This window comes from Anopheles marshallii, chromosome X (genome assembly GCF_943734725.1).
Source record: "Anopheles marshallii chromosome X, idAnoMarsDA_429_01, whole genome shotgun sequence".
In the NCBI taxonomy this organism is placed as follows: Eukaryota; Metazoa; Arthropoda; class Insecta; order Diptera; family Culicidae; genus Anopheles; species Anopheles marshallii.
Window position 1 is genome coordinate 12650857 of NC_071325.1, and position 23003 is coordinate 12673859.

Consider the following 23003-nt stretch of genomic DNA (forward strand, 5'->3'; position numbering starts at 1 on the left):
TAGATCTAAATCTAAATCGGAGAAAATTGGCCCCAGTATACCACAAATACTAAATAACAGCAAATAAAGAACAGAAAAACAACACATTAAACACATACTAACCAACCATTTCCATACCAACAAAAAAGCACGGAAGATCCAAAACAATTAAATCGTTCAAATCAAACTACTTTATAAGCTTATAATATCCAACGAATAATTAAGAACAATTCAATCCTATTTCGAGGTGAGAGGTGGAACTCATCAACATCAAAATGCTGAGGTCAACACTTGCTTTTTCCAATATATTTTTGTAATGAATGAAATGAAGAATGTACAATATTTTCTAATTTATTTCAAATCATTATTATGCCATTACAGAAATGCAGCACAAACAACTCAACCGCACGATCGCAATAACGACCGGTTTAATTATGTGCGCCGTATACGTACTGTACACTTTTCACGCCTGCTTGTTGTCCGGGATCAATCGCAGTTTAAAGCAGGTACCGCCGTAAAACAGCAATCAGTTTGATAGAATCTAATGGGAATCTCCTGTAAATCCTGTTTGAAGCGCAAGGCCTTCCAGAAAAATACATCAATTCGTTACGGAATTGCCGTACGCTAGCTCGACATAACATTTCAAAAGATAGTCAGTTTTCGGTTGTTTTGTGGCTTTGGTAATTGGTTGAACTTTCGATTTCACATTTAAATTATTGAAGTCAACTGAGGTTCTTTGGGAGAGTTCTTGTTCTTCGGTACAACATTGATAAACAAAACAAGCCATCTCCGACATTAGTTTCTTAGACAATAAACGAGGCCTGATCAGTTCAGTCAGATATTTCAGATATTGCAAAATGAAAGCAATCACCCTGAAGAAAAGAAACCGCACATGTACTACCTACCTTCGGGGAAATATTGTGGACCTATCTTTACCTATATGAAGTAGATCTCGTCATTCATCATGTAGAAATGTTAGAACTGCACCGTGTGTCGGGGTGAATGTCTGATGCTCAGAAGCGGATGGCTTCACCTGTTACTTCAACGTAACAATTTCGATCTTGTCTAAGTATTTCTTCATGGTTTACGGATTGTTTTAACCTCCCAGGTCTCTCACCTACTAGGTCCCAGGATGTAGTAGATCCCAAGACCTACTAGACCTCTCTATGTTTCTTTTCTTGGCGTAACGAGCTGTTGTAAGCTCATGCCTGCCCGTTCTGGCTTACTGGACTTATAATTACCACATAGCCATACGGCTATCTCAGTCCTTGCTACGAGGAATTGGTCCGGATGTGATTTTGAACCGGTCCTGTCGTATGAAGACTGGCGCCGCTACCAATACACCACCGAGCTGACCTACTAGTTCATGCCATTTCTGACTAGACAGGCTTATGTCACCACGTAACCGAATAGACAACCCTTACATCGGGCGATTGGTCCAGATGGGATTTTGGACCGGTCCTGTCGTGTAGGACCGGACCACTGGGCGGGAATTAGCTACAAAACACGAAGTAGAGCTAGATTTGCACTAGGTAGCAGCATATGTAACATACTTTATGAATAAAATATGTTTCACTGGTTAATGTTTCATTTTCTTCTACTTTCGCACTGGTTGGATTTCAGACAGCTGCTGTCACGATAGGATCTACGGTATCTGTAACCACAAATTCGCCTACGCCACTTCCACACGTTCGCATCCTGGGTTCCATTGTACGCATCGTGCCGCTGGTAGATGACGATGCGGTCAAACAGACGGCAACGACGTTACACCTATTGTCACCAAACACGACCGACGGTTCGCCTAAGTATCGCTTTCTGCGCCAGCAAGGACTACGACCATCACGCCATCTACCGGACGCGCTCATCATCGGAGTCAAGAAGAGCGGAACACGGGCCCTGCTAGAGTTTGTGCGGCTACACCCGGACGTACGTGCGGCCGGTTGCGAGGTCCACTTCTTTGACCGGCACTACACGAAAGGGTTGGCCTGGTACCGTCACCACATGCCGCCAACAATCGAGGGCCAGATCACAATGGAAAAGACACCCAGCTACTTCATAACGCGTGAAGCACCGCGCCGGGTACGGCACATGAACCCGTCGACCAAGCTGCTAGTGGTGGTACGCGATCCGGTCACCCGTGCCATCTCTGACTACACGCAGGCGAAGAGCAAGAAGCGCGACATGAAGCGCTTCGAGGAGCTGGCCTTTACGAATGGGTCGGCCGGAGGCGTAGTCGACACCAGCTGGGGACCGGTCCGAATCGGTGTTTACGCGAAGTACCTGGAACGATGGCTGGAGTGCTTTCCGCTGTCACAGCTGCTGTTCGTGAGCGGTGAACGGTTGATCGCCGACCCAGCGGTAGAGATCGGCCGCGTGCAGGATTTTCTGGGGCTGAAGCGCGTGGTCAACGAAAAACATTTCTACTTCAACTCGACAAAGGGTTTCCCCTGCCTGCTCAAGTCGGAGGAACGCTCCAGCCCGCACTGTCTCGGCAAGACGAAAGGGCGCAACCATCCGCGAATCGACAGTGGCGCGCTGGACCGCCTGCGGGAGTTCTATCGGCCGTTCAACCAGAAGTTTTACCACCTCACTGGCATCAATTTCGGCTGGCCATAGAATCCGTGCCTTTGTGAGCTTTGCGGCTGTCCGGTGTTCGAGGATGAAGCGAACACGATGCGTGCTGCTCCGTCAATTAGGGGGCGCGTTTACTGCACGCGCACACTGTACAGCATTTCATCGGTTCCAGTTTACGGATGTATGGGTAATAGCCGTGAGCATCGTGCTGTTGGCCTCGCTAGCGATGCGGAACGGGTACGCTAACTTTATAGTATTATACGCGAGATACACGTTTAGTATACTCATACACATTAAGTAGGTGTAAATACAATATTCAGCAAGACTGCGATGCATGCTACTGAGATCTGACGGCGGCAACAAAAATCAAAGCAATCGTATAAGAAGCGGACAAAATGCCAGTACGAATAGCATATACAAAAGTTTCATACTACCATACCGTCATAATGAAAAAACAAAAATGAAATGCAAACAGTATTGTTCTGATCTATGTTCTCTATGTTCATCATTACTGCTGTATTGTTATTTTCTTTATTATTCTACATTGTTCTGCGGAAACTATCACTAACTTAAAACGTGTATACCTAGTTTAACAGTAACTCCTCATTGGGTAGCTCGATTTCGAATGTTTTGGGAATTGTTTTGTAGATATAAAAGTTTATGTAGAAGACGGTTAAAAATAAGCTTTATTTGCTGTTCAGCACGAAATAGTATACAATCGTTGGCAAATTGTAGCACGATTAATTCAGTTCAAGCCTATAAGTAGGCAAAACGTATTACCACATCAACATTGTTTTAGTTCTTAAGCTCCTGGGTGATGGTTGCAAATAAAAATAAAGCGATGGAAACAAACCTATTTTGTTGGTTACGAGTGAATTCTACCCTAGGGTATTTATTTAGATGAATTGTATTGTCTTCACCGGTTTTTGAATTTCTGATAGCAGTTTATCGTCGGCGGAAGTGGAATTGATTCCCTTTCGTCATTCGGGACTTAATGTTATTTCCTTCGAAGATGTTTGCTTAGCATTAGAAACTAGCGTCCCTTTTCACAGATTTAGTCGGAAGATACCGAGTTGGGTTTGTTGGAGGAATGTCCTTTTTACTCTTTACTCTTTACTCTGCGGTAAACCCTCCAGAAATGCCTACGGTCCATCTATGCATTGAAGGTAAGGATAAGAGGTAACAGGGAAAGAGAACCTGCTGTCGGAACCGTTCGAATCACACCGGGGACTGTGGCAGGGGGACAACTCTCCTATCTGCTATAAAATATAGCTTTGGAAGGTGTTGTGAGAAGCGCTGGCTTCGGGATCCAGCTTGCGGGTGGCTCTGACCGTGATAGAGCCCGTCTGGGGAGCAGAGTATCAGTTGACGGTGACGATCTTAAGGTTGTAGAGGTGTTCTGCTACTTTGCTACAATCGTAGCTTCGGACAACAACAACGCTCTCTTCGTGCGTGTGGAGAAGGAGAATGATTCACGAGCTAGATGAAGCTGTTTGGTGGAGCAGGCATCCTGACGGTGGCCAAGACCGGAAAGATACGATGGCTGGGGCACGAGAGGACGATGCCTGACTCATGCCCTAAAAGTAAGCGACCCGATCTACACGAGGCGCAGAGGAGCACAGCGTATTCGTTGGCTGGATGAAGTGGATCAGGACCTGTCGAAGATCGGATACAGTCGTGGAGGAATGTAGCCATGAACCATGTTTCTTGGAAACGGATTGGTGAACTGGCGATTCAGTACGATATGGCCAGCTGTGTCACCTCTGCATGTATTGAGGGTAGGTCCAAAATTTAAAGCATTTAAACCTAGGTGCTAATATTGAACTTACAGATATACCTTCTGTATAACATAAAGATTCCGTGATAATGCTCTGAAGTTTTGCCATGTGCTCGCAATCTATTGCATCAGTGTAGAGAGAGTGTGTGTGTTAGGTGAATCTGACCGTCTATGTAAGAAAAAAAAAACAAATCCCCTTAAATATGCAAAATGCAAACCACAGAGAGAAAATATTACTTACATTCTGTATCTTGCTTAACGGCGTTTGCATTTCGGTAACCTACACAAAGACTACATGAGCTATCTAACCATGTGTATTAGGGCTTGTCCAGCTACATTTTGTCGGTCGGTAAATACCAGGCGCTCGCCTACTTGTCGAGTGTTTCTGTGGATAAGACAAATAACTTCCGATTTTACGTCGTTAACGCAAAGTACTGCTTCTAATTCCTTATGCGCAGTTCAGTCTAACAACTTTCTTAATCCTGTTGTCGTGCAAATTCCTACAATTATTTTATCTTACATGGAGAATGTTTTCATCCAAAAACCAACTTCTTATATACGCTAATAATGGATTTTCGTTACAATCAAGAGGTTCTGGTGAGCATATAGCTATATGTATTTGTATGCTTTCATCATGTTTTGGCTGTAGCAAAAGTATGCGTCTAAAACACACACTCACAAACATATTACAGATAAAAATATGGTACGACAGCCACACTATTTTGTCCACGAAACTTTAGGTATATCGAAATGCTCCGTCAGACTGTCCAGATGCATGTTAAACTGTTCCACGCGTTGTTTGTGAGTCATCTGCGCCTTCTCCACGATACGTTTGTTTTGCTAAAATGAATAAAATACAGAACAAAAGTTTAGTTTTATATACAAGCGATGATTGATTACTTAAAGTATATTTTTTACTTCGATGTAGAAAAACTTAAAACACAACATATAGTGTCAATAGTTATATGTCCGATTGCTTTTCTGCGACCCGAGGATGCTTGAAACCTCCTAGCCTGATTGATAGAACTTATGCTTTAACTAAACTGACCAACGTAACCCTAAAATGCCATTGTGTCACACCAACTAGACTATGCATCCTTCTGCTCTTTTTCGATGGCATTATGAGACATTCTTTCAATCTTGCCACAAATTCAATAATTATGCACTTCCCCTAGGTAATATCAAGTAAGATTGGAAAGACCTGACAGAGCATTTGCCTCTAATAAGACTCACGACATTGATTTAGTTAATATTAGTATTAACAGTGCAGCATAATAGTTTATAACTCAGGTCATTAACTTAATCACAGCGGCCAAATAACGGTGGAAAACGATTACAAAACTTACCATTTTTTCTTGCATCTTTTTAAACGATTCCTCCGCTTTCGTCAGGGTGCGTCCCACAGGTGTGTTACTCTGCGCTTGTTGCTTGCGTTCCTCACTAGTCCCCTCACCAGGGTTTTCCAGCACAGCGCGAATCATTTTGTCCTTCTGCTTTTGCTTGTCCTTTTTCTTGTGTTTTTTCTTCGTATCGGAATCATTCTTCAGTTTCAGTTTGCTTTTGCTTACATGCTGATACTCATCGGACATCGCGAATCAAGTGGATAGAACAACAGCTAAAACAAACAACGAAAATTAAACAATTTCAGTGGGAAAATATTAACGTACCAACATTGCTACTATAACATTATTTAAAAAAAGAAAATTTAGTTATAATCTGGCAGGGTTTTTACCTTTTTAGCTAAATTCTTAAATCGCTTCACTGCAGACCACAAACAATATGTTTTTCCTGTGCTAAGAAAATAGCTTTGTTTTGATATTTTGTACCGACTGTCATCCACTCTGAACAAGATTTATACAAACCGAGAAGGCATAGTTGAAAGCAATCCAATCTGCAAATGTAACACGAAAAGGCAAGCGACGATGATACCGAAGGCCACCTTCTCCGGAGTAAACACAACCCAGTTTTGTAAGGAATGCAAGTTCTCATTTATTTAGCTCATTTATTGGCTCACTAGCAGGATTTATGTTCAGTCTAACATAAACATTTGCAGATTGGGTGGTATCTGGGTTACCCTGTAGTTTAAATCAAGGTATATAGAACAAGCAAAGTGCGCTTTGACAACTCTGCCAAATACAAATATACAGCCAATACCCGACTTACGCGGCTCTTGACTCACATGGATTCGGAGATACTCCAATTTTAAAAATTCCAAACTGGAATGGTACCTGTTGTGCAGCGTTGGGATCTGTTCATGAGAATCTAGTCTGTCGGTATGGCAAACGCGATAACAATGGAACAGCATCCTGATGGCATTGAAACAGGAACTTTTTATCTACCACCCATCGTATCGGTTGGTATGTGTTTTGTGATAACCATTATTTATGTCGCTAGCTTATATGTGTGAAACTCAAAGCATGACCGGTAAGATTATGTGCCTGTTTGATAACCATATGTTTGATGCCATAGCCCGATAGATCAATGATACTAACGTAATCATCCCATTTTAGTGACCATCCCTCGACCATAAAGCGGCGATTTTTTAGCATGTTTGTGGTAATGCTCGTAGCTCCATTGTTCCTGCTCACCCTTGGCATTAAGGATATGTTCCATCGTTACACTATGTGGCAAATAATAGGATTCCGGAAGGAAGGATTATTTAACGCCACGCTCGTTCCCTTGCTCCTCTCGATGGTGTTATTTCTTGGACCGCTAAGCATGCAGCTATCGAACGGCATTTGGCAAATGTATTCGACGCCAATGTACTGGATGAATGCCGTGCGTAATTTGCTATGGTTGCGGAGTCACCTTGTCGCGCCGCTCTCAGAAGAGTTTACCTTTCGTGCCTGCATGCTGCCCCTGCTGCTGCAAACGTTTCGATCATCAACCGCAATGTTGATCACGGCACTCCTGTTTGGGTTGGCGCATCTGCATCATATAAAGGAGCACTTGCAGAAGGGTCGACCGCTGCGTGAGGTACTAATAGTATCGTTCTTCCAATTTTTTTACACCACCATCTTTGGCATCTATTCGGCACATTTGTTTGTTCGCTCGGGACATTTTGTCGCACCGTTTGTGGTGCATGCCTTCTGCAACCATATGGGTTTTCCTGACGTTCAAGAGGTGCAATCGCAACCACTCCGAAAAAAGTATCTTTTCATCGGCATCCATATCCTTGGGTTGGTAGGATGGATCGTTCTTCTACCTAGCTTAACCACGGCAAACTGGTATTCTAATAATATGTTCAGGACTTCTGAGCTATAACTTGAGAAGATTTTCCTGTGTCATCGCGTAATTACATATGCCACATATGTCTATTCGTTGCATTTGCAAGCGGCCATCCTAGTGTACTCTAAATGGAAATAAAACACGAGCCTCCCCTTAGGGTCGGAAATGCCTTTTTGTATTGGCAAATAAAGAACAATTAGGAATTACAATTGTGAACTACAATGTTTGATTATAACATTACAAGAAGCACTACCAAACTTGCGCAAAAACCGAGTCTCATTTTCATAAACCTGAACCATGAACCGTTTCATGATTTAACCATTTCGGATTTCCGACAGATGTTTTGCAATCGCTCCATTACCGGGCAAACCATCAGCAAGATTCGAGTTCACAATCAAAATGCCATTCTATTTTAGCGGCTGATTAGTTGAAATTATTTGTTTAAGTATGTTTTGTAATGAATAACGCTTTTTGTATGTCGATCGATATACGTGATGAATCAATTCGATTAATTCTAGTTCAAAAACAATCTCCTTATCAGTTTGAATGCTAATTTCATAACGTTGGCAACTATTCAGTTTGTTTATTACGCTTTTCCTCTCAAAAACTGAAATTTAACATTCTCACAAAATTATTTTCTAATGTTACTTTATGCGTCAAACGCATTTATGTGAATCTGTAGGCATTTTAATACAACAATCTTATTTTTGCTTAGGATCGTCTGTAATTTCTTCGATCGTCGCTGTAGAAGTTTTTGGGGTATTCATCTTGTAGATCTTATAATTGAGCACGCTAGCAAACGCGCACCAGGCAAAATATGGAACGAAGAGATAACCAGCGAGCTTATTAATCTCGTAGAAAGCGCAGCCAGTCGCTGCTACCGATCCAGTTAGGGCTAAAATTTCAACCAAGCTCTTAAATGGGACGGAAAGAATAAAAAATAGCAATATAAAGTAAAAGGATGTAGGAATAACGTGAAGCATTTTTACCCATTTCAATTGATGCATTCCGAAAAAGATAGGCGTCCAAGCCCAGTTGAGGGCTAGTTGGGTACCATAGAGTACCAGTGGAATTCGTGCTGGTCCGCTAAAGCCACCGCCCGTTTTCCAGACTAAGTAAGATGCGTATCCCATACCAGTGTAAAGTGATGTCCATACCGGAGCAAACAGCCAGTTTGGTGGCCGGAACGATGGAAAATTGAGTTGACTGTACCACTCCTTAATCTGCGTGCGGGTTAATTGCCCATTTACGAATCCACCCAGATGAGGTAAAATAACAGCACCAGCGATCTTTACTATTTCACTTTTGCTCTGCATGATTCTGGTGATGGTCAGTAAGTTAATTAAAGTGATGCTTGTTTACCACTGAAAACATCCGATTCACACACTGCAAGTTATAACCAAGTGAACTTAGGCAAAAGATAACATAAGATAAAATGAAGATAAACCGAAGTAAATAAAGAATGCGCTCCAGCAACATGCACTAAACCTTTATCACTTGTATGTTTGACGATGACTTCACGATTTCACAACTTTGCAGACTCATGGCTATGATTTCAGCAGTCTGCTATGATGACGATGTTATTTGTATTGCGTTTGTACACCGTTGACTCATATATGCTAGTGTAGGTGCATGCGAACGATGGTGTGTACACACACCAATGTTAAAAATTTAGAAGCAAAAAAATATTGTTAGCCACGGTATATACATAATAATAACTAATACACCTTGGTTGTTGGTCACATGATTCAGAAGCATCGGGAATCACCCTGTGCCTACCTCATTGCATGCAATTTAATTAAGGAATCAAAAAAACAGAGTTTCTAAAAACTATAGTAGGAAAGACTTTTTTATCGCTATGGGAATAAATATTATTTATGAATGTTATATTCTACCAGGATTGTTTTTGGCTAGGTTTTTTTTTTTGTGTACAGGTAGTCCCCGAGTTATGCGGATTCGGTGTTACGAGGTTTTTGGGAATTTGAATGCTGATATAAATTTTAACACAAAATCTAACCAAAAAGACAAACAATTGGTCGAGAATACAATAATTAATGTTAATGTTTTCATTCATAAATCCGCCTGCATTGCTGAATAAGTAAAGTGCAAAGAGGGAAGTCGACTCTGCAACTTTGAAGCGTAAAGGATATTGCACCAGGATTCGACATACGCGGATCTTTCCCGCACTATACCGGTCCACTATAAAAGCTTATTGTGGGGGGCTGCCTGTACATATAGACTGGATCGATTTCGGAGTGTATATGAAGTTCGAAATCTCCGGTTCCACATAATCGAGAAATATATTTCACGAGTGACGGCAAACAACATGAATGGTAAATCGGTACAATAATATGAGCAGTATTTACACAAAATGTAGCAATTCCAATGTTATTTGTTGAAGCACCTAAAATATGTGGCATCGATAGCCCCATCGCTCTACAATATGTTATATGCTACAGCCAGCAATTTCAATCTGGCCTCTCGCTGCCTCGGCGATGAAGAAGTTCATTTAGTTATGTGCGTCCAGCGATAGGAATGGATTCTTTTCCTCGACAAAGTGAAACGCTTCACGGATTCGGGGTGTAAGCAGCAACTGTAGAAACTCCGACTGCTCGTTCGGCAAAAGCTTAATCAACTCAATAGAAGCAACGATAAGCTGTCTTAAGGCAGATGTTTTATGCGATACGTCTTTCTGGATACTGAGTGCACGCTGTTGTTCAATTTCCGGCGGTACGGACTGTTTCTGTCGCTCACTATCCGCTGTGGTCGTTGCTGGTTGATTTTCGCATTTGGTCGCATTGTTCAACACATGCGGCTGTTCCGTTTGGTCCGGTTGTTGTTGATTCAGTGGCTCAAACTCCTTTGCCTGCTCTTGCGCCGGCTGTCCGTTCGTGTTCGGCAAGTAGCAAGGATGATGCGGATGTGATAAATTTTTCGTTTCTCTCCTAGTGGGAATGCCTTCGTTACTTTGTTTCAATCCCGATGCCTGGTGTCCACTGTCTTCGCTTAACTGGTCCGCATAGTACACGATGCCCGGCTCAGTGCCATCGCGATTCTCGCCGAATTGATTGTCCGATTCTTCAGAAACTTCCGAATATTTATGCGGTTTGCGAGAAAAGTTGCGTTCGCGATCACTCTCGAGGTGTTGTATGAAGTGGTCTGCGATCATCTCCCATAAATCTCGCAATGCAAATAGATAATGGATACATTTCTCGTCACCCTTCGGATACAGTCCGGACGAGTACTGGTCGCAACACGAACTTAGCAGATATCGAACGTCCTCGGCTGTGAGGTTATGTATGCGCACGTTGTTAAGATACATATCCACCAGCGCCATGTAGTGAATTATCCACGATGAGTTCATCTGTTTGTACAGATTGGCGGCATAATCAATGCCAGATACCTTCTGTATCAGGAACTTCAACCCGGGCCGTGTATCAAACTCGACTGCCGCAATCAGGAACTGGCGCAACGCACGCAACAATATCTCTCTGCTATTCTGTCCGAGGTAGAATAGTGTTTTCGACCCGTTGGAACTGTTTTGTGGAGCCGCGCCTGAACCACCAGTGGATGCTTCCGCTCCGCTGGTATAGAAGCAGGTGTTGAGCTCACTCGGCACGTTCGACAGACCGCTCAGTAAAATATTTGCGATCAACTGCAGCAACATCTGGCTGGCAAGCATGCCAACAATCAAATTGCGATATGGAATGCGAATTATGTAGCAGTCTACTGCTAGTCCGTACGACGAGGATATCCCGGACGCGTGCGTAGATCCAGCGGTAGTGGTAGTTACCGACGGTGCAATCCCTCCATTGCACTGTAACGGGTACAGCAAAAACGAGTACGATCTGTCTTCTTGTGGTACTGCAAGATTACGCCCACCAAGCGCATCTCGCTGTGTGTCCATCAGGAACACTTGCTGCGCCAACGAATGAATCCGCTGCAGTTCCTCGGGCGTACTGTCCCGTCGAGCAGCTACCTTCACGTTCGCGCAATCGCCATAGAAACTGTTGGAGTTGCGATTGAACGCAAATATTAGCTGTTTCAGTGGTGCCATCGAGACCGTGCTGGCCCGATGGATGGCGGATGCGATAATCACCCACTGATCTTCATCGAACATATAACCGGCGGAGAAGATGATGTGTTTCATGCAGGAGACACCGACCCTTGCGATTGTTTCTTGTGACTGGGCAGAACATTCGATTAGCACCAGCAGTAGCTGCTTCAGTGCTAATATGGCTGAACTAGGGAGACGGAACGAGGAGAATGCCTTGCCAGCTGATTGATCATCATCGTGGGATTTGCTTTGACGCTGGTACTTCCCATCTGACGATCCTCGCATGTTCGATCTAGCAGTAGATGGTGGCGATGTAGTTAGCGTGTTGTGGCCGAGCAATGACTCGCTACCGATCACCACTCGATCACCCAGCGTTTCGAGCGATTGCGATTTCGCGAGAAAGTCTACCACCAGATCAGTAGTCATGCAGCAGCAATGCTTAAAGTTTTTATCTATCAGTATCCAGTTTTTCTGCGCCTTATTCACGTACCGCAACCAGTCCTGAATCATCGGTATCAGCAGGTGGTTGATGCAGTAGAATCCAAACTCCACGCCCGGGCTAATCATGAGTGCCTTAAATAGTTTAAATATAGACTGCAGTATTGGCGATTGGTGTGCGATTGGGCACACGATTAAGGAGTTTGTGAGACCATCCAGCAGGAGAAACCACACTTTCAGTACACCGCTCGGCCGGTCAAGATCGTCTATTTTCCTAATCGACTCCTTGTCGATGTGCAGCGAGCGATAGCTGATCATGCACTGTTCGTTAGTGTTTTGCAGATAGTCCTGTCCGAAGAACGTAAAGTTTTCCATCGAGTTTGGTATGTTCGCGTCAATTATGTGCGTATAGGTAATGCCTTTGATTTTGTAGGTGGAGTGCAAATTTGGGCACTGTGGCATGTTGTACATAAAGTCCAATATGGTCGCGCAACGCTCAAGAAATTTGAGTGCATCGTACAGGAAGTCGCCTGAGCGCATCGTTAGCGATATGTCTTCCGGGCCCGTTGCCGGGTATTGGCCGTGGTCGGCCGCCGATGGTCCGCTGCCGGAGATCTCCAGATACGATAGCAGACAGAGGATGCAATCGAGCCCCGCGTTAGCGAATACCAGCATGTTGTCCGTTTCGAGAAATACGCGAAAGATGTCGATGATGTTGGACAAATGTACCGGCCGGTTTCGGGCAGTACGCAGCGTACCAAACAGAGGCCTCCAGCCTGACCGTATCTCCGTACGGTGTGCTTCAACAATCTCATACAGACATGCTACAATTTGATCCTGAACGTCAATGTCACAGGAGTCCATGCTGAGTAAATTTTCAAACGGCTTAAGCAACGCCTCGTTAAAATGAAAGTGTGGCAACTCAGTCTGCTCAACCAACAGCGCTGTAATTATATCGTGAATGTATTCAATCGCACGCTTCGAGATACTGCGATCCTTGTGACAAGCGGCCTACAATAGAAAAGAAATAATGGTAAATACAATCAGCACGTGAACGTCACGATTTTATAGCACACTTACATCCATCAGGTGTGGCCCAGTAATTGCCCAAACTTTGAGCACATGCAACAGTGGACGGGGACCTCGGAACACCTTTAATGTTACATCTCCGACGCGATGCAACAGTAACGACAGCGGCAAAGAATCGTTCTTAATTTTCCACGGTCGTCCGAGCCACCAGGACTTTTTACCTTTCTTGAGCGACGTACTGCGATAAAGCTGCTCCCTTGATGCTTTGCATAAGCTCCTGAGGAACTGCTGTAGGGCGGGCAGGCTGAGCCGTTCTGCGGCCTCCGAAAATAGTACGTCGGCTTGGTGTGACAGTGCGCACAGCATTTTGGCTGTATCCGGCTGCGTCAGGTTTACCGCATCATTTCCAGAGTACGCCTTCAATATAGTGATAACGTTAATATTGGCATTTGTGTTCGGTGCCTGCAGAAAGCTGTAAACGTCGACGCTGCGAAGGGGTAAACAAACAAGACATTAAACAGTTTATTAAATAGGTCAAGTTTCGTTAACGAAAGTCCATGTCCAGTGCCTACCATGTTTCATCCTCATCTACAGAGTAAAGTGAAAGGTGCTGCCTGTCCGACTGTGCCTCGTTCTTGCCGAACTGCTGGTCCGACGCGTCTTTACATTGCCCGACGCCCGAAGCATTACCAACGTTAGTGTTATTGTTTTGCGAACTGAACAGATCATGCTCGAGCTGGGTTACGTGACGACACACGGAAAACACCGGCAACCAGCAGTCGGCGCTGTGGGAACCCAACTCGAGCCCTCCCGATAATACCACATCCATAGAGAGCGCGTGGCTGGCCGGGATCTTGGGGCCTGCATTCTGACATACGTTCGAGGCGATAAGATTGATAATTTTCCCTGCCAAGTGCTGCAGGCTGAGAGCGTTACTAAGCGTCGCTGCCGCGTGGAGTCCATCCAGGCTCAGCGCATACAGTGTTTCTCCCGAGCCACGCGTTTCCTTGCGTACACGCAGCGTCTTTTTAGACAGCTTCACTAGACGAGTCGTGGGCGAGCCGTCTACCTCTCCTAATCCAGCCGTCAGCACCGCCACCATCGAATCCCAGCAGCAGGTTAGCAGACGGCGAGCGATCTTACGGGCTGCTCGTTGTTTGGGGGTCTGTTCGCTATGTATCCGTACCACCGATTGTAGCCGCTGCCAGTCAGATAGCATCTGTGTGGGGCCGGTACCGCCTGCATCATGCAGCATGTCGAGCAGCGCGCAATGCGTGCCTGTCTGCTCACCGACACGCAGCGTGACGCTCAGCGCTTGCAGCGGATTTGCTGCTAGGATGCACTGGTAAAGCTCGCGAAGCCATGCTGCAGACAGGTATACTAGTATTCCAGAATTCTGCACCGAGGTTACAAATTGCTGTTCGGTGAGTGGTATCGCTGACGGCTTTTGGCCGTCACTGCATCCACCACCACCGTCCTCGTCGTAGTGGCCTCCGCTGACCAGTTGCAGTGCCAGCAGAAGTGCCGAATAGGTCGCTAGATAAATGCCGTCAGCGTTGAGCGCAGTGAGCGCACCGTAATCGCCGTCACCGCGCGTAGCACTATTACGCTGGCAAACTCGCGACGCAAACTCCTGAACTGCTTCATCGATCTCGATGGACGTCTTGAGCCGCAGCAACGATGACACAAGCTCCCCTGCCAGAATGCCAGCAAAATCTCTCGCATGTTGTCTGTCACAATCACCATCAGAACGGCCACTCGATCCAGAGTCGTCTATGTGCGCCCACAGCCAGTTGCCCTGGCTGGTTTTGGACGACACGTCGTCACCGGACGAATGTGTCTCGTCCTCTGGGCCCTCGGTATCACCAGAACCAACCGAACCCAACTCCGGATCAATCGTACCTTGCTCCAGTGGACCATCTGCATCCGACTCTGACGATGATTCAAAGCCACTCTGGCGCAGTTCGGCTACTGCGTCCCGGTATGGTGGCGGTAAACGGGTCATCGATTGATACGTGAGTGGACCGGTGTAGTCAGCATCCGACAGTGTCGTATAACGTTCGTTCACCGTTTCTGCAATTCGATCGCCGATTTGTGATTCGTCAAAGTTGCCAGATGAAAGAATCTGCAAGCTTTCGAGCAGGGCTACCACACACTCCACACTCGAGCTAAGTGCACCGTACACTGAGGCACTACCATGATGCCAAGCTGCCGCACACTCTTCCATTGCGTCAATCAACCTGCATTTGTTTGCATGGATTTAGAATGTGAGTCCAAAGCGGGAAGCAAAAAATAAGAGAGAGAGGGAGAGAGGGAGAAACAATTGAATACATTTAACACATACTACACCACCACCCGAAAGGTGCTGCAGGTGTTACGTACAGCCGGAATAGTGCCATATCGTCGCTGCTGCTCTGGGTCTTATCCGGGTAGAGAATTATGGCGAGATCAATAAGCCGTTCGGGTGATTTAAAGATTTCTCGCGCATAGCGCAAAGGTTCCGCCCTGTTACTAGGCACTGGTAGCAGGAGCATCCGATGAAACAATGCTTCTAGCATTGGTCTTAAGCTGCCTTGTGCACCCGCTATCCGCAGTAGCTGAATGCTTGTCAAATAGATACAACGAGCCTGCGGACCGTCCAAACCCGGTCGTGTAAAGAATCCTCTGTTCTCGCTTTCGATCAGATGAATCGCATCCCTGAAATTGTAATCGTGGAAACATTGCTTGATTTGATTTGACAGAAAACACTCGCCAGAGTTCAGGCTTACTTACCGGTAAGTAAATTTCTTGTCCTTGTTCACACGCCCCGGTGAACCCATCGTTGCGGCCAGGGTGGGGCAGAATTTTTGCCACAGAAATGCAGTAAAGTGGGGATTGGCGTGCACATCGGACGGCAACGACACTACCAGCGTTAGTATGCACTCCATGAGGTAGAGTGAGCTGTTCGCGGCACTCTCACTCGCCTTGGTGTTACCGTTGGCCGGTTCCACCAGTCTGCTGCACAGCCACTGCATCACCGGTATCACCTCGTTGTACACAGCGGCCGCCATGCCAAGGCTGATGATGCCTGTCGGGTCTAGGCGCACGATCTCCTCTGCCTCGTCCTTCAGGAACGCGCAGAAGGTACGCAAACATTGGCTGCCGGCGGCCAACGAGGCCGCCTTAACTGCGCGTGAACCATTCTCCCAGCATTCGCCACACTTGGACAGCATTTCAATCAGTAGACGACCGTTGAGTGTGCATGTCTGCGAGCAGGCCATCGCCAAGATCAACCGCAGCACGTTCACCACCGTATCTTCGTTCGCGATGGTGGAGAGACTGGATGTGGCACGCAGCAACTGGGCTGGCAGCCACAGTGAGTCATCCTCCGGTTCCATCCCGATAAAAAACCGCTCCTCCCGGATGATGCGCTACAATAATGGTCAGAAGGCGGTGTAATGAAGTAGGATACCGGTGCAACGCACCCTCCACCTGCGGCACTTACATGCAAACCGTTCAGTCCATAGGTTATAAATTTCGGCCGTTTTGTCTCGAGCGCCATTTGCAGCGCCGTAAAGCAAACCGAGCGCAACTCGTAGGATGGGTCCCGGTGCATACCATGCTGGCGGGACAGTTTCTCTGCGAATGCAACGAAAGCAGCGAGGTTGGCAGTGTTTGTGCGAATACCGACCAAATATCGATTGTGTCGTGCTGCAGTGCAGCGCGTGACGCCATAAGACTATGCTAGCGCATTATACCTACCGTGTGCGATTTGTGCAGCCTGTTTCAGATTTTGCAGCTTACTGCCTATCGCTTCCTTCACTATCGACATTAGCAATTCCTCCATCGCGTGTGTTATCAAATTTTCACCGCAAGAGAATGTAACATACGGTACACACCAATTTGGTTTTCTAGCTAACACCCCCGAATGGATTTCATTTACACCTTTGAAACAGGCTCTTTGCTATTTCATTAAGTACGATGAGGAATATCTAGTAATAAACAACCGATTGAATTATTCAAACCAAGTGGAGAAACACCACGATGGAAATAAATACAAGATTACCATGATGTTAAATATTTTAAGCCTGTTTTACCTATAGCTCGTGCAGGAATTATGCAGTTACCAGATGTGATCGGAAGTGTGAACAATGTTGAATGATGTATGGTTGAGTTTGAACTGCAGGCTGACGGGCTGTATCAATAGCTGTTTTGATACAGGAATATGTTAACACAGATTTGCAGCAATTCTACCACATTTTTAACACACTCAAACGTTCACTAGCACATCGTATACGACGCCAGACCGTCAAGGTATCATCATCTGGTCAAAAGCTGAACTAGATACAGCAGCTGTGTGGAATGTTGGCTTGCGGCAAACCCCCCCACATATTTTCTCGTACACCGTCTAATAACTTCTTACTATAAATGCTAATATGTTACAGAGAGCAAGGAATGCAACTTTAACTTCCTTATGGATTACGCGCACATAAACTGAAAGATGTAAACGGTCTCTGTTGCGATTTTTTTTTTGCTTTCGTCCGAAAAGCAGTGCAGAGCAGGGCGCATGCCTGTAACGAAATGCAATGTAAAATCGATTAATTTTTTGACAACGAACATACTGCTGCCGGTGTAGGGTTTGTTGCAAATTAACGTAGGTGGTATATATATTTTCTAACTATTTACAAAATATGTCATTTTTACTACCATAGCTTTAAAATTGAGAAACACGTTCTGTGAGAAAGAAAATGCTACTTCATATACATATATACATATACAATGATACTAACAGGTTATTTTGGCATTAACACGTACGTAGCAATTTTCTTTCTCCGATAAATGTTTCAATAGATGGCTACAAACACATACGCAACAAACTTGACAAAAAAACTAGTTTTATTCGCCAATTTTTTATTCATTTCTGCCAATTATGTTTGGCATATTGTGGTAAACCAAACTTATGTTATCGCTTTGCTACTGAAGCTCCTTTTCTTCCTCCTTTTTAGCCATTGTCGAACGCGTCCTGCTCTACTTTTGTGGCATGAAATATTCTATTCTGCATTTAGAGCCAAAGCTTAAGAATGTTGTTCTTTTACCCGAATGTGACAAAATAAAAATAGGGTTGTGGGAGATTATACCTTACAACACTCAGTGAGTATGCAATGCTGCCCATAAGTTTATTAAGGCAGTATCGAATCGAAATCAATTCTCTCAAGTACTCACAACAACACCGGGCATTAAATTTGAGGGTTTGTTCATTCCTTGGTAGATAAAAGAAAGTTGTTGAAAACAATTTTTTTTGTCAATTTATTATTAAAATTTCTTTAATTTTAACAATGATTTTCAAGTTTTAGGGTTTTCAGTTGCTATGCACTTACAATTTTCATTATTTGATTGTTAGCAATTCATAGCTAAAAAATCACAATGTGTAAAAAAAAATCACAATAGCTAAAAAATCACAAGATTATGCATGAAATTTCGAAAATTGTAAGCCCCATAAGAAAGAGATGTCAAAGCAAATGTGCTTAAATTAATCGGAATAAAAGTAGACGTCACAGCCAAACTACACATACAGTTTGACAACTCAACAGATTATTCCACAGTCTACAACCTAATATTAAATCCATACAAAAATCGTTTCAATGCGATCTGAAGCGGTTTGGTACGCGTAGTTCAAACAGCGTCATGTTCTGATCAAAACATTGTTATAATTGTTGTTTTACTAACGTTCAAAGAGTAAAGTACTCCAAACATGGTCTAATTTTAAACTACAAGAACAAATGGTCATAAAACTACAACAAACGCAAAGTCAAAGTGTCAATTCCACTGGACACGGTCTGGCCAGACACGATCGGATGGTCTGGGAACCGGATGGTCTGGGTCAAACGGTGTGTGTAGTTTTGCTGTAATCTGACTATCGTTGTTAAACATGAGTTTGACACCTCTGATCTGTCATCACCTTGCCCAGCTGTCAAAACTGTTTTGTAGCGAGCGGCCTACGGTAATTCCCTCTTGATTTGTGGAAAATAGTTCATTACAATCGGTTGTTTCTCAAACTATTAAGTCTTTACTTATAAAAAATCGTGAACCAGAAGTTTGATAATCGCTTTAGTTTCAAGAACATGAAATACCATTCATGAAAGTACGTAACCATGCGACCAAATGAAAATGTACGGCTAAGTTGATACAATAGTGTAGTTACGGCTACGAATGTTGAAACGTTTTTCACGTTTGTTAAGATCTAATACTAATCCCTTGGTACCATTTTAGCAAGAACAACCTAACAAGGATATGTACTTGAGTCCTAAACCTCAGCGAAAGTGTTTCACCCGTAAGAAACGAAAATTTAACGACGAACAACTTTCATCAGTGCAGTGTGGACCAGCACCAGCACCAGCACCGGTGGTTGAAGCGAAGAGAGAGCGGTTATCTTGAATGTGCAAACGTATATCCTTCAACCATAGCTTCCTATCGATCCCAAAATTACCAACTCAATGGACTCAGAAAACACTCGCTTGGTTTTGGAATGTGTCGAATCGTTTCTTTTGAAATTTACCTCACAAACACCAACGTTGTTGGATGCGTTATGTGTGGCTGCTACGATTCTGAAGCAGACCAATACAACATTCCATCCAATCTCGTTTCAATCCAGCACGGGTACACATGATCTTCTATCCACTATTGCGATTGAGCTTCGACATGCAGCCGAGGCAGCAGATAGCAAGCAGTTTTTCATCTACTCCCAAAAAATGTAAGTCTGTTTTCAACCTGTTTTGATTGTATACATATTATTGCATAATCATATCTCTTAGCAAAACATCGTCATGCATTCTGCAAATGCTCATGGAAGAAGCGAAACAGGCACGTCGGAAAATTGATTCTTTAGCGCTACGCAATACTACATCGCTCGAACGTCTCCAGTTGCAAAACTTTCATATATACATAGAGCAAGCGTTCAACATACTATATATTCTAAATCTTGAATTACACGAAATACAACTGACTGCGAATGGACTCTACGTTCATGGGTTGAAGGAAGATAAACCACTTCTGCAGGAAATGGATGGATTAAAGGATGCAATTGCACGTTTCGTATCAATCGTATCGTCCAAACATTTTAAGTCCTCCTTCACCACACCGTTACGACAATAAATCAAATGATTGTACTAGGTTATACTATAAATGTAGAATTTAACTTTATAACAAAATAAGACGTGTTCATTGCAGAACGCTAATGAATACAGAAAAAAATAATTAGCAATAAACAATGGTAGAAATGCTACATACTTGAAAACGGAAAAACGTAATGTCTTATTGCATCATAGCTTGAATAGTAAATCGAAAGTGTATTGGTTGTCCGCATTACAACTATTTATTTAATATAGCTACATAGTGATTCGTAAACTTCCCTTCCTAAATTCAATCTTGTATTATCCAGTCCAGTGTCGGTATTACTCTTATGAGAGCCGGTAAAACAAATGAATCCCTTGTAAAATACGGGGATTATGGCAGGACTCCATTATTCAAAGAGATGTATAAGAATTTCTTTTACGTTTTATTGGATTTTTTTTTATGGTTTACGGAGTTCGTTGGGAGTCTCAACAATTGAAAATCTAAGTTTAACTTTATAAGCGGTATTTAAGGGTTTCAACACAGCTTGGCCTATAGCATGTCACGTACCGCTAAATAAGCTTATCAAGACCAACAGGATGTTAAAGAAAAGTTACACTCTCTATCTCTTGTACATTTTTAAGTTGGCCTCTCACCCTTTTCTACTATTTTCCCTCTTGTTTCGGAAGCTTCCGCATCCTTATGAAAGTTAAAACAGACTAAAGCTTTTGATGGCGCTTACACTGCTCTCCAACATGTACTATTTCTCGCAAAGCTTTTTTAAAGAATGAAATGAGTAAAGTCCTTGTGCTTGGGAAAACACATTCCCGAACCGATAGGTGAGTTTATTCACTTAGATTTTAACCACCGTAGGAACATTAATACTCACTTCCTTTTTTCACTCTCACTCTCTTTCCCTTCCTCTCTCTCTCACTCTCTCCTGCTTGGTATTGAAGTTTTCCTCCCTAAATTTGAGTAAGCTTGAAGTCGCTCGTGGACGCTTTCAGTTGACTTGCATTCGTAGTTCAAAGTGAACGTGTGTATTCCTTCTCGCTTTGGAAGTGCTTTTTACCGGACGGACCAGTGGAGAGGTCCCGGACCATCTACACACAAAACGTGTCCCAGCGGAACCCTTCTCCGTTGCTTTATTGTGATAGATTTCAGGCCGTCTTTTGTAGCGGGTCCACACAGCCTGGTGGTCTGTGTCAGAAAAGAGCAAAACCTCAAGAGTTAGAAGATAACACACGAAAGGAAAACGGCTCGTACAAGTGTCTTGTGCACCAATCACATGATCTGCCTCTTCGGAGCGTCGTGCAACAGCCGCAGGGAAATGGGTAATTGTTTAACTTCTTAGCTAGTCCGCCAGCTATCAAACGTATGAGCATGCATTTCAATCAACCCAATTCGCTACCAGAATCGATGTAAAGCGTTTCACCCGCAGCGGAAGGACGAAGTCACGCATTTTGCCATTCGATTCCACGCGTTCTTCGGAGTACTAAGGAGGGACGGTGTAGTGTTATGTAATAATAATCCCAGCATTTTCATTCGCTCATTTCTTTCGACCTAATATAAGCAAATTTTGGGAACAAAGAATCTTGAATTAGAATCCTAAAATTGTTCTTTCGTTTGTTCCGTTGTCGAACTTTTGGAGCTTCCAATCTGTCACTACTGGGAGTGGGAGGATGTCGCATGTTTTGTTGCATGATATCTAAACCGATCATCCAGCGTTTGATGTATTGATTTTTCTACACCTAGCACACGAACGTTAATCCCTCTTCTGTATATGATTTGGCGTGGTATGTAAGGTGTAGCGATGGTTCGTATAACACGGTGTGCTACTGGTAAAAGCTGGCTACACTAATTTCTCTTCGTGGATTAAAAGCTGATGGGCTTTCAGATTGGAGTTTGTCTACTGCTCCTTAGCTCCGGTGAAAGGAATCTGGTGTGCATCACTTTAGAATGGCCGATGCACTATAGTACGCCTCTCATCGCTGCTTAAATGCTTGTTAAATCAAAATTATATAATATTTAAGGTCTTTCGTAAATAGAAAACCCAGGAACGCAAGGAGTAAAAATAAGTTGTGGTGAACAGGTTCTCAAATGCACGTGTTGGAGAGCTTCTGTCTATGTCACGTGGTGTTTTTCTGCGTCAATGTCCAAAGCATGACCATTAAGTAAACTCACTAAAAGTAAAACTAAACTGCATGAAGAAGCAGAAACATAACGAAAACGTTGTCTTTATTGGTCTGCTTGTCGTCGTGCACATTGGTCTGCTCGTCGAAGATTCTGTCTAGCTACCATTCACGCTGGTTCTCATGTTTCGTGTTTCGTTGTCCCTTTGCTCTTTCTTGGTTCGAATGTGTTTTCTTTATTCCTTGCTTTGTTATTTTTCGTGACAATACCTATTTCGTGTGTTTTTTTTTCGAAAATTTGCACTTCTTTCAACTCACACTGCACTGCATCCGCATCTGCTAAAACCCCACAAGCAGAATCTTAACCGGTGGAGCAGTCTACTGGTGAAGCACATCATGCACAAATAGCCCGCACATACCTAGCCCGTTCGCGTTTTCACAACCATATCCATCAGGCGGAAATCATCTCGTACAACACGGCACATAACAGAGCAGCACGCCTACGCGGACAGACACACACACGACCGTGCGGGAACAAAACCAGGTGGATAGCTATTTGAGGTAGCCCATCTGTGACAGAGACTAACAAAAAAAAAAACAAACTAATCGTGCAAGGTATTGTACCTTCAACCTGAGCGTAAAAGCATTGCCCCATTCGATATCTTTATTCCGCACTCCCGCCGCCCCGTTTACATTCGCT

The 23003-nt window shown here is 43.9% G+C and overlaps 5 protein-coding genes and 1 pseudogene across 5 annotated transcripts; 3 read left to right on the top strand and 3 right to left on the bottom strand.

Moving 5' to 3' along the window:
• Positions 1–362: 362 nt before the first annotated feature.
• On the top strand, positions 363–2595 carry LOC128711419 (heparan sulfate glucosamine 3-O-sulfotransferase 6). The gene is made up of 2 exons (XM_053806297.1): positions 363–485; positions 1603–2595. The coding sequence occupies exons 1-2, from the start codon at positions 363–365 to the stop codon at positions 2593–2595; spliced, it is 1116 nt and encodes a 371-aa protein (XP_053662272.1).
• Positions 2596–5047: 2452 nt separating this feature from the next.
• LOC128709645 (protein FAM32A) lies at positions 5048–5919 on the bottom strand. The gene is made up of 2 exons (XM_053804653.1): positions 5677–5919; positions 5048–5170 (listed from the first exon to the last, which is right to left on the bottom strand). The coding sequence occupies exons 1-2, from the start codon at positions 5917–5919 to the stop codon at positions 5048–5050; spliced, it is 366 nt and encodes a 121-aa protein (XP_053660628.1).
• Positions 5920–6584: 665 nt separating this feature from the next.
• On the top strand, positions 6585–7594 carry LOC128712709 (CAAX prenyl protease 2-like; annotated as a pseudogene).
• Positions 7595–8259: 665 nt separating this feature from the next.
• LOC128708040 (translocator protein) lies at positions 8260–8874 on the bottom strand. Its single transcript, XM_053803001.1, has 2 exons — positions 8548–8874; positions 8260–8472 (listed from the first exon to the last, which is right to left on the bottom strand). The coding sequence occupies exons 1-2, from the start codon at positions 8872–8874 to the stop codon at positions 8260–8262; spliced, it is 540 nt and encodes a 179-aa protein (XP_053658976.1).
• Positions 8875–10067: 1193 nt separating this feature from the next.
• Positions 10068–16908, bottom strand: LOC128707301 (brefeldin A-inhibited guanine nucleotide-exchange protein 3). Its single transcript, XM_053802256.1, has 7 exons — positions 16824–16908; positions 16567–16700; positions 15855–16492; positions 15465–15779; positions 13655–15322; positions 13134–13569; positions 10068–13064 (listed from the first exon to the last, which is right to left on the bottom strand). Exons 1-7 carry the CDS (start codon positions 16906–16908, stop codon positions 10068–10070), a joined length of 6273 nt encoding a protein of 2090 aa, XP_053658231.1.
• A 2082-nt stretch (positions 16909–18990) lies between these two features.
• LOC128719950 (uncharacterized) lies at positions 18991–20213 on the top strand. Its single transcript, XM_053813596.1, has 3 exons — positions 18991–19062; positions 19526–19812; positions 19874–20213. Exons 1-3 carry the CDS (start codon positions 18991–18993, stop codon positions 20211–20213), a joined length of 699 nt encoding a protein of 232 aa, XP_053669571.1.
• The last annotated feature ends 2790 nt before the right edge of the window (positions 20214–23003 follow it).

Excerpts from the sequence above, each read along its gene's own strand:
- LOC128711419 (XM_053806297.1), top strand. The coding sequence starts at position 363 with ATGCAGCACAAACAACTCAACCGCACGATCGCAATAACGACCGGTTTA. Across the intron at positions 486-1,602 it reads TCAATCGCAGTTTAAAGCAG|ACAGCTGCTGTCACGATAGG; the intron begins GTACCGCCGTAA and ends GTTGGATTTCAG.
- LOC128707301 (XM_053802256.1), bottom strand. The coding sequence starts at position 16,908 with ATGGAGGAATTGCTAATGTCGATAGTGAAGGAAGCGATAGGCAGTAAG. Across the intron at positions 16,493-16,566 it reads ATGGACTGAACGGTTTGCAT|CGCATCATCCGGGAGGAGCG; the intron begins GTAAGTGCCGCA and ends CCATTATTGTAG. Across the intron at positions 15,323-15,464 it reads GATATGGCACTATTCCGGCT|GTTGATTGACGCAATGGAAG; the intron begins GTACGTAACACC and ends AAACAAATGCAG.
- LOC128719950 (XM_053813596.1), top strand. The coding sequence starts at position 18,991 with ATGAGTTTGACACCTCTGATCTGTCATCACCTTGCCCAGCTGTCAAAA. Across the intron at positions 19,063-19,525 it reads TTTGTAGCGAGCGGCCTACG|CTTCCTATCGATCCCAAAAT; the intron begins GTAATTCCCTCT and ends CTTCAACCATAG. Across the intron at positions 19,813-19,873 it reads TTCATCTACTCCCAAAAAAT|CAAAACATCGTCATGCATTC; the intron begins GTAAGTCTGTTT and ends CATATCTCTTAG.
- LOC128708040 (XM_053803001.1), bottom strand. The coding sequence starts at position 8,874 with ATGCAGAGCAAAAGTGAAATAGTAAAGATCGCTGGTGCTGTTATTTTA. Across the intron at positions 8,473-8,547 it reads GAATGCATCAATTGAAATGG|AGCTTGGTTGAAATTTTAGC; the intron begins GTAAAAATGCTT and ends GTCCCATTTAAG.
- LOC128709645 (XM_053804653.1), bottom strand. The coding sequence starts at position 5,919 with ATGTCCGATGAGTATCAGCATGTAAGCAAAAGCAAACTGAAACTGAAG. Across the intron at positions 5,171-5,676 it reads AAAAGATGCAAGAAAAAATG|CAAAACAAACGTATCGTGGA; the intron begins GTAAGTTTTGTA and ends TATTCATTTTAG.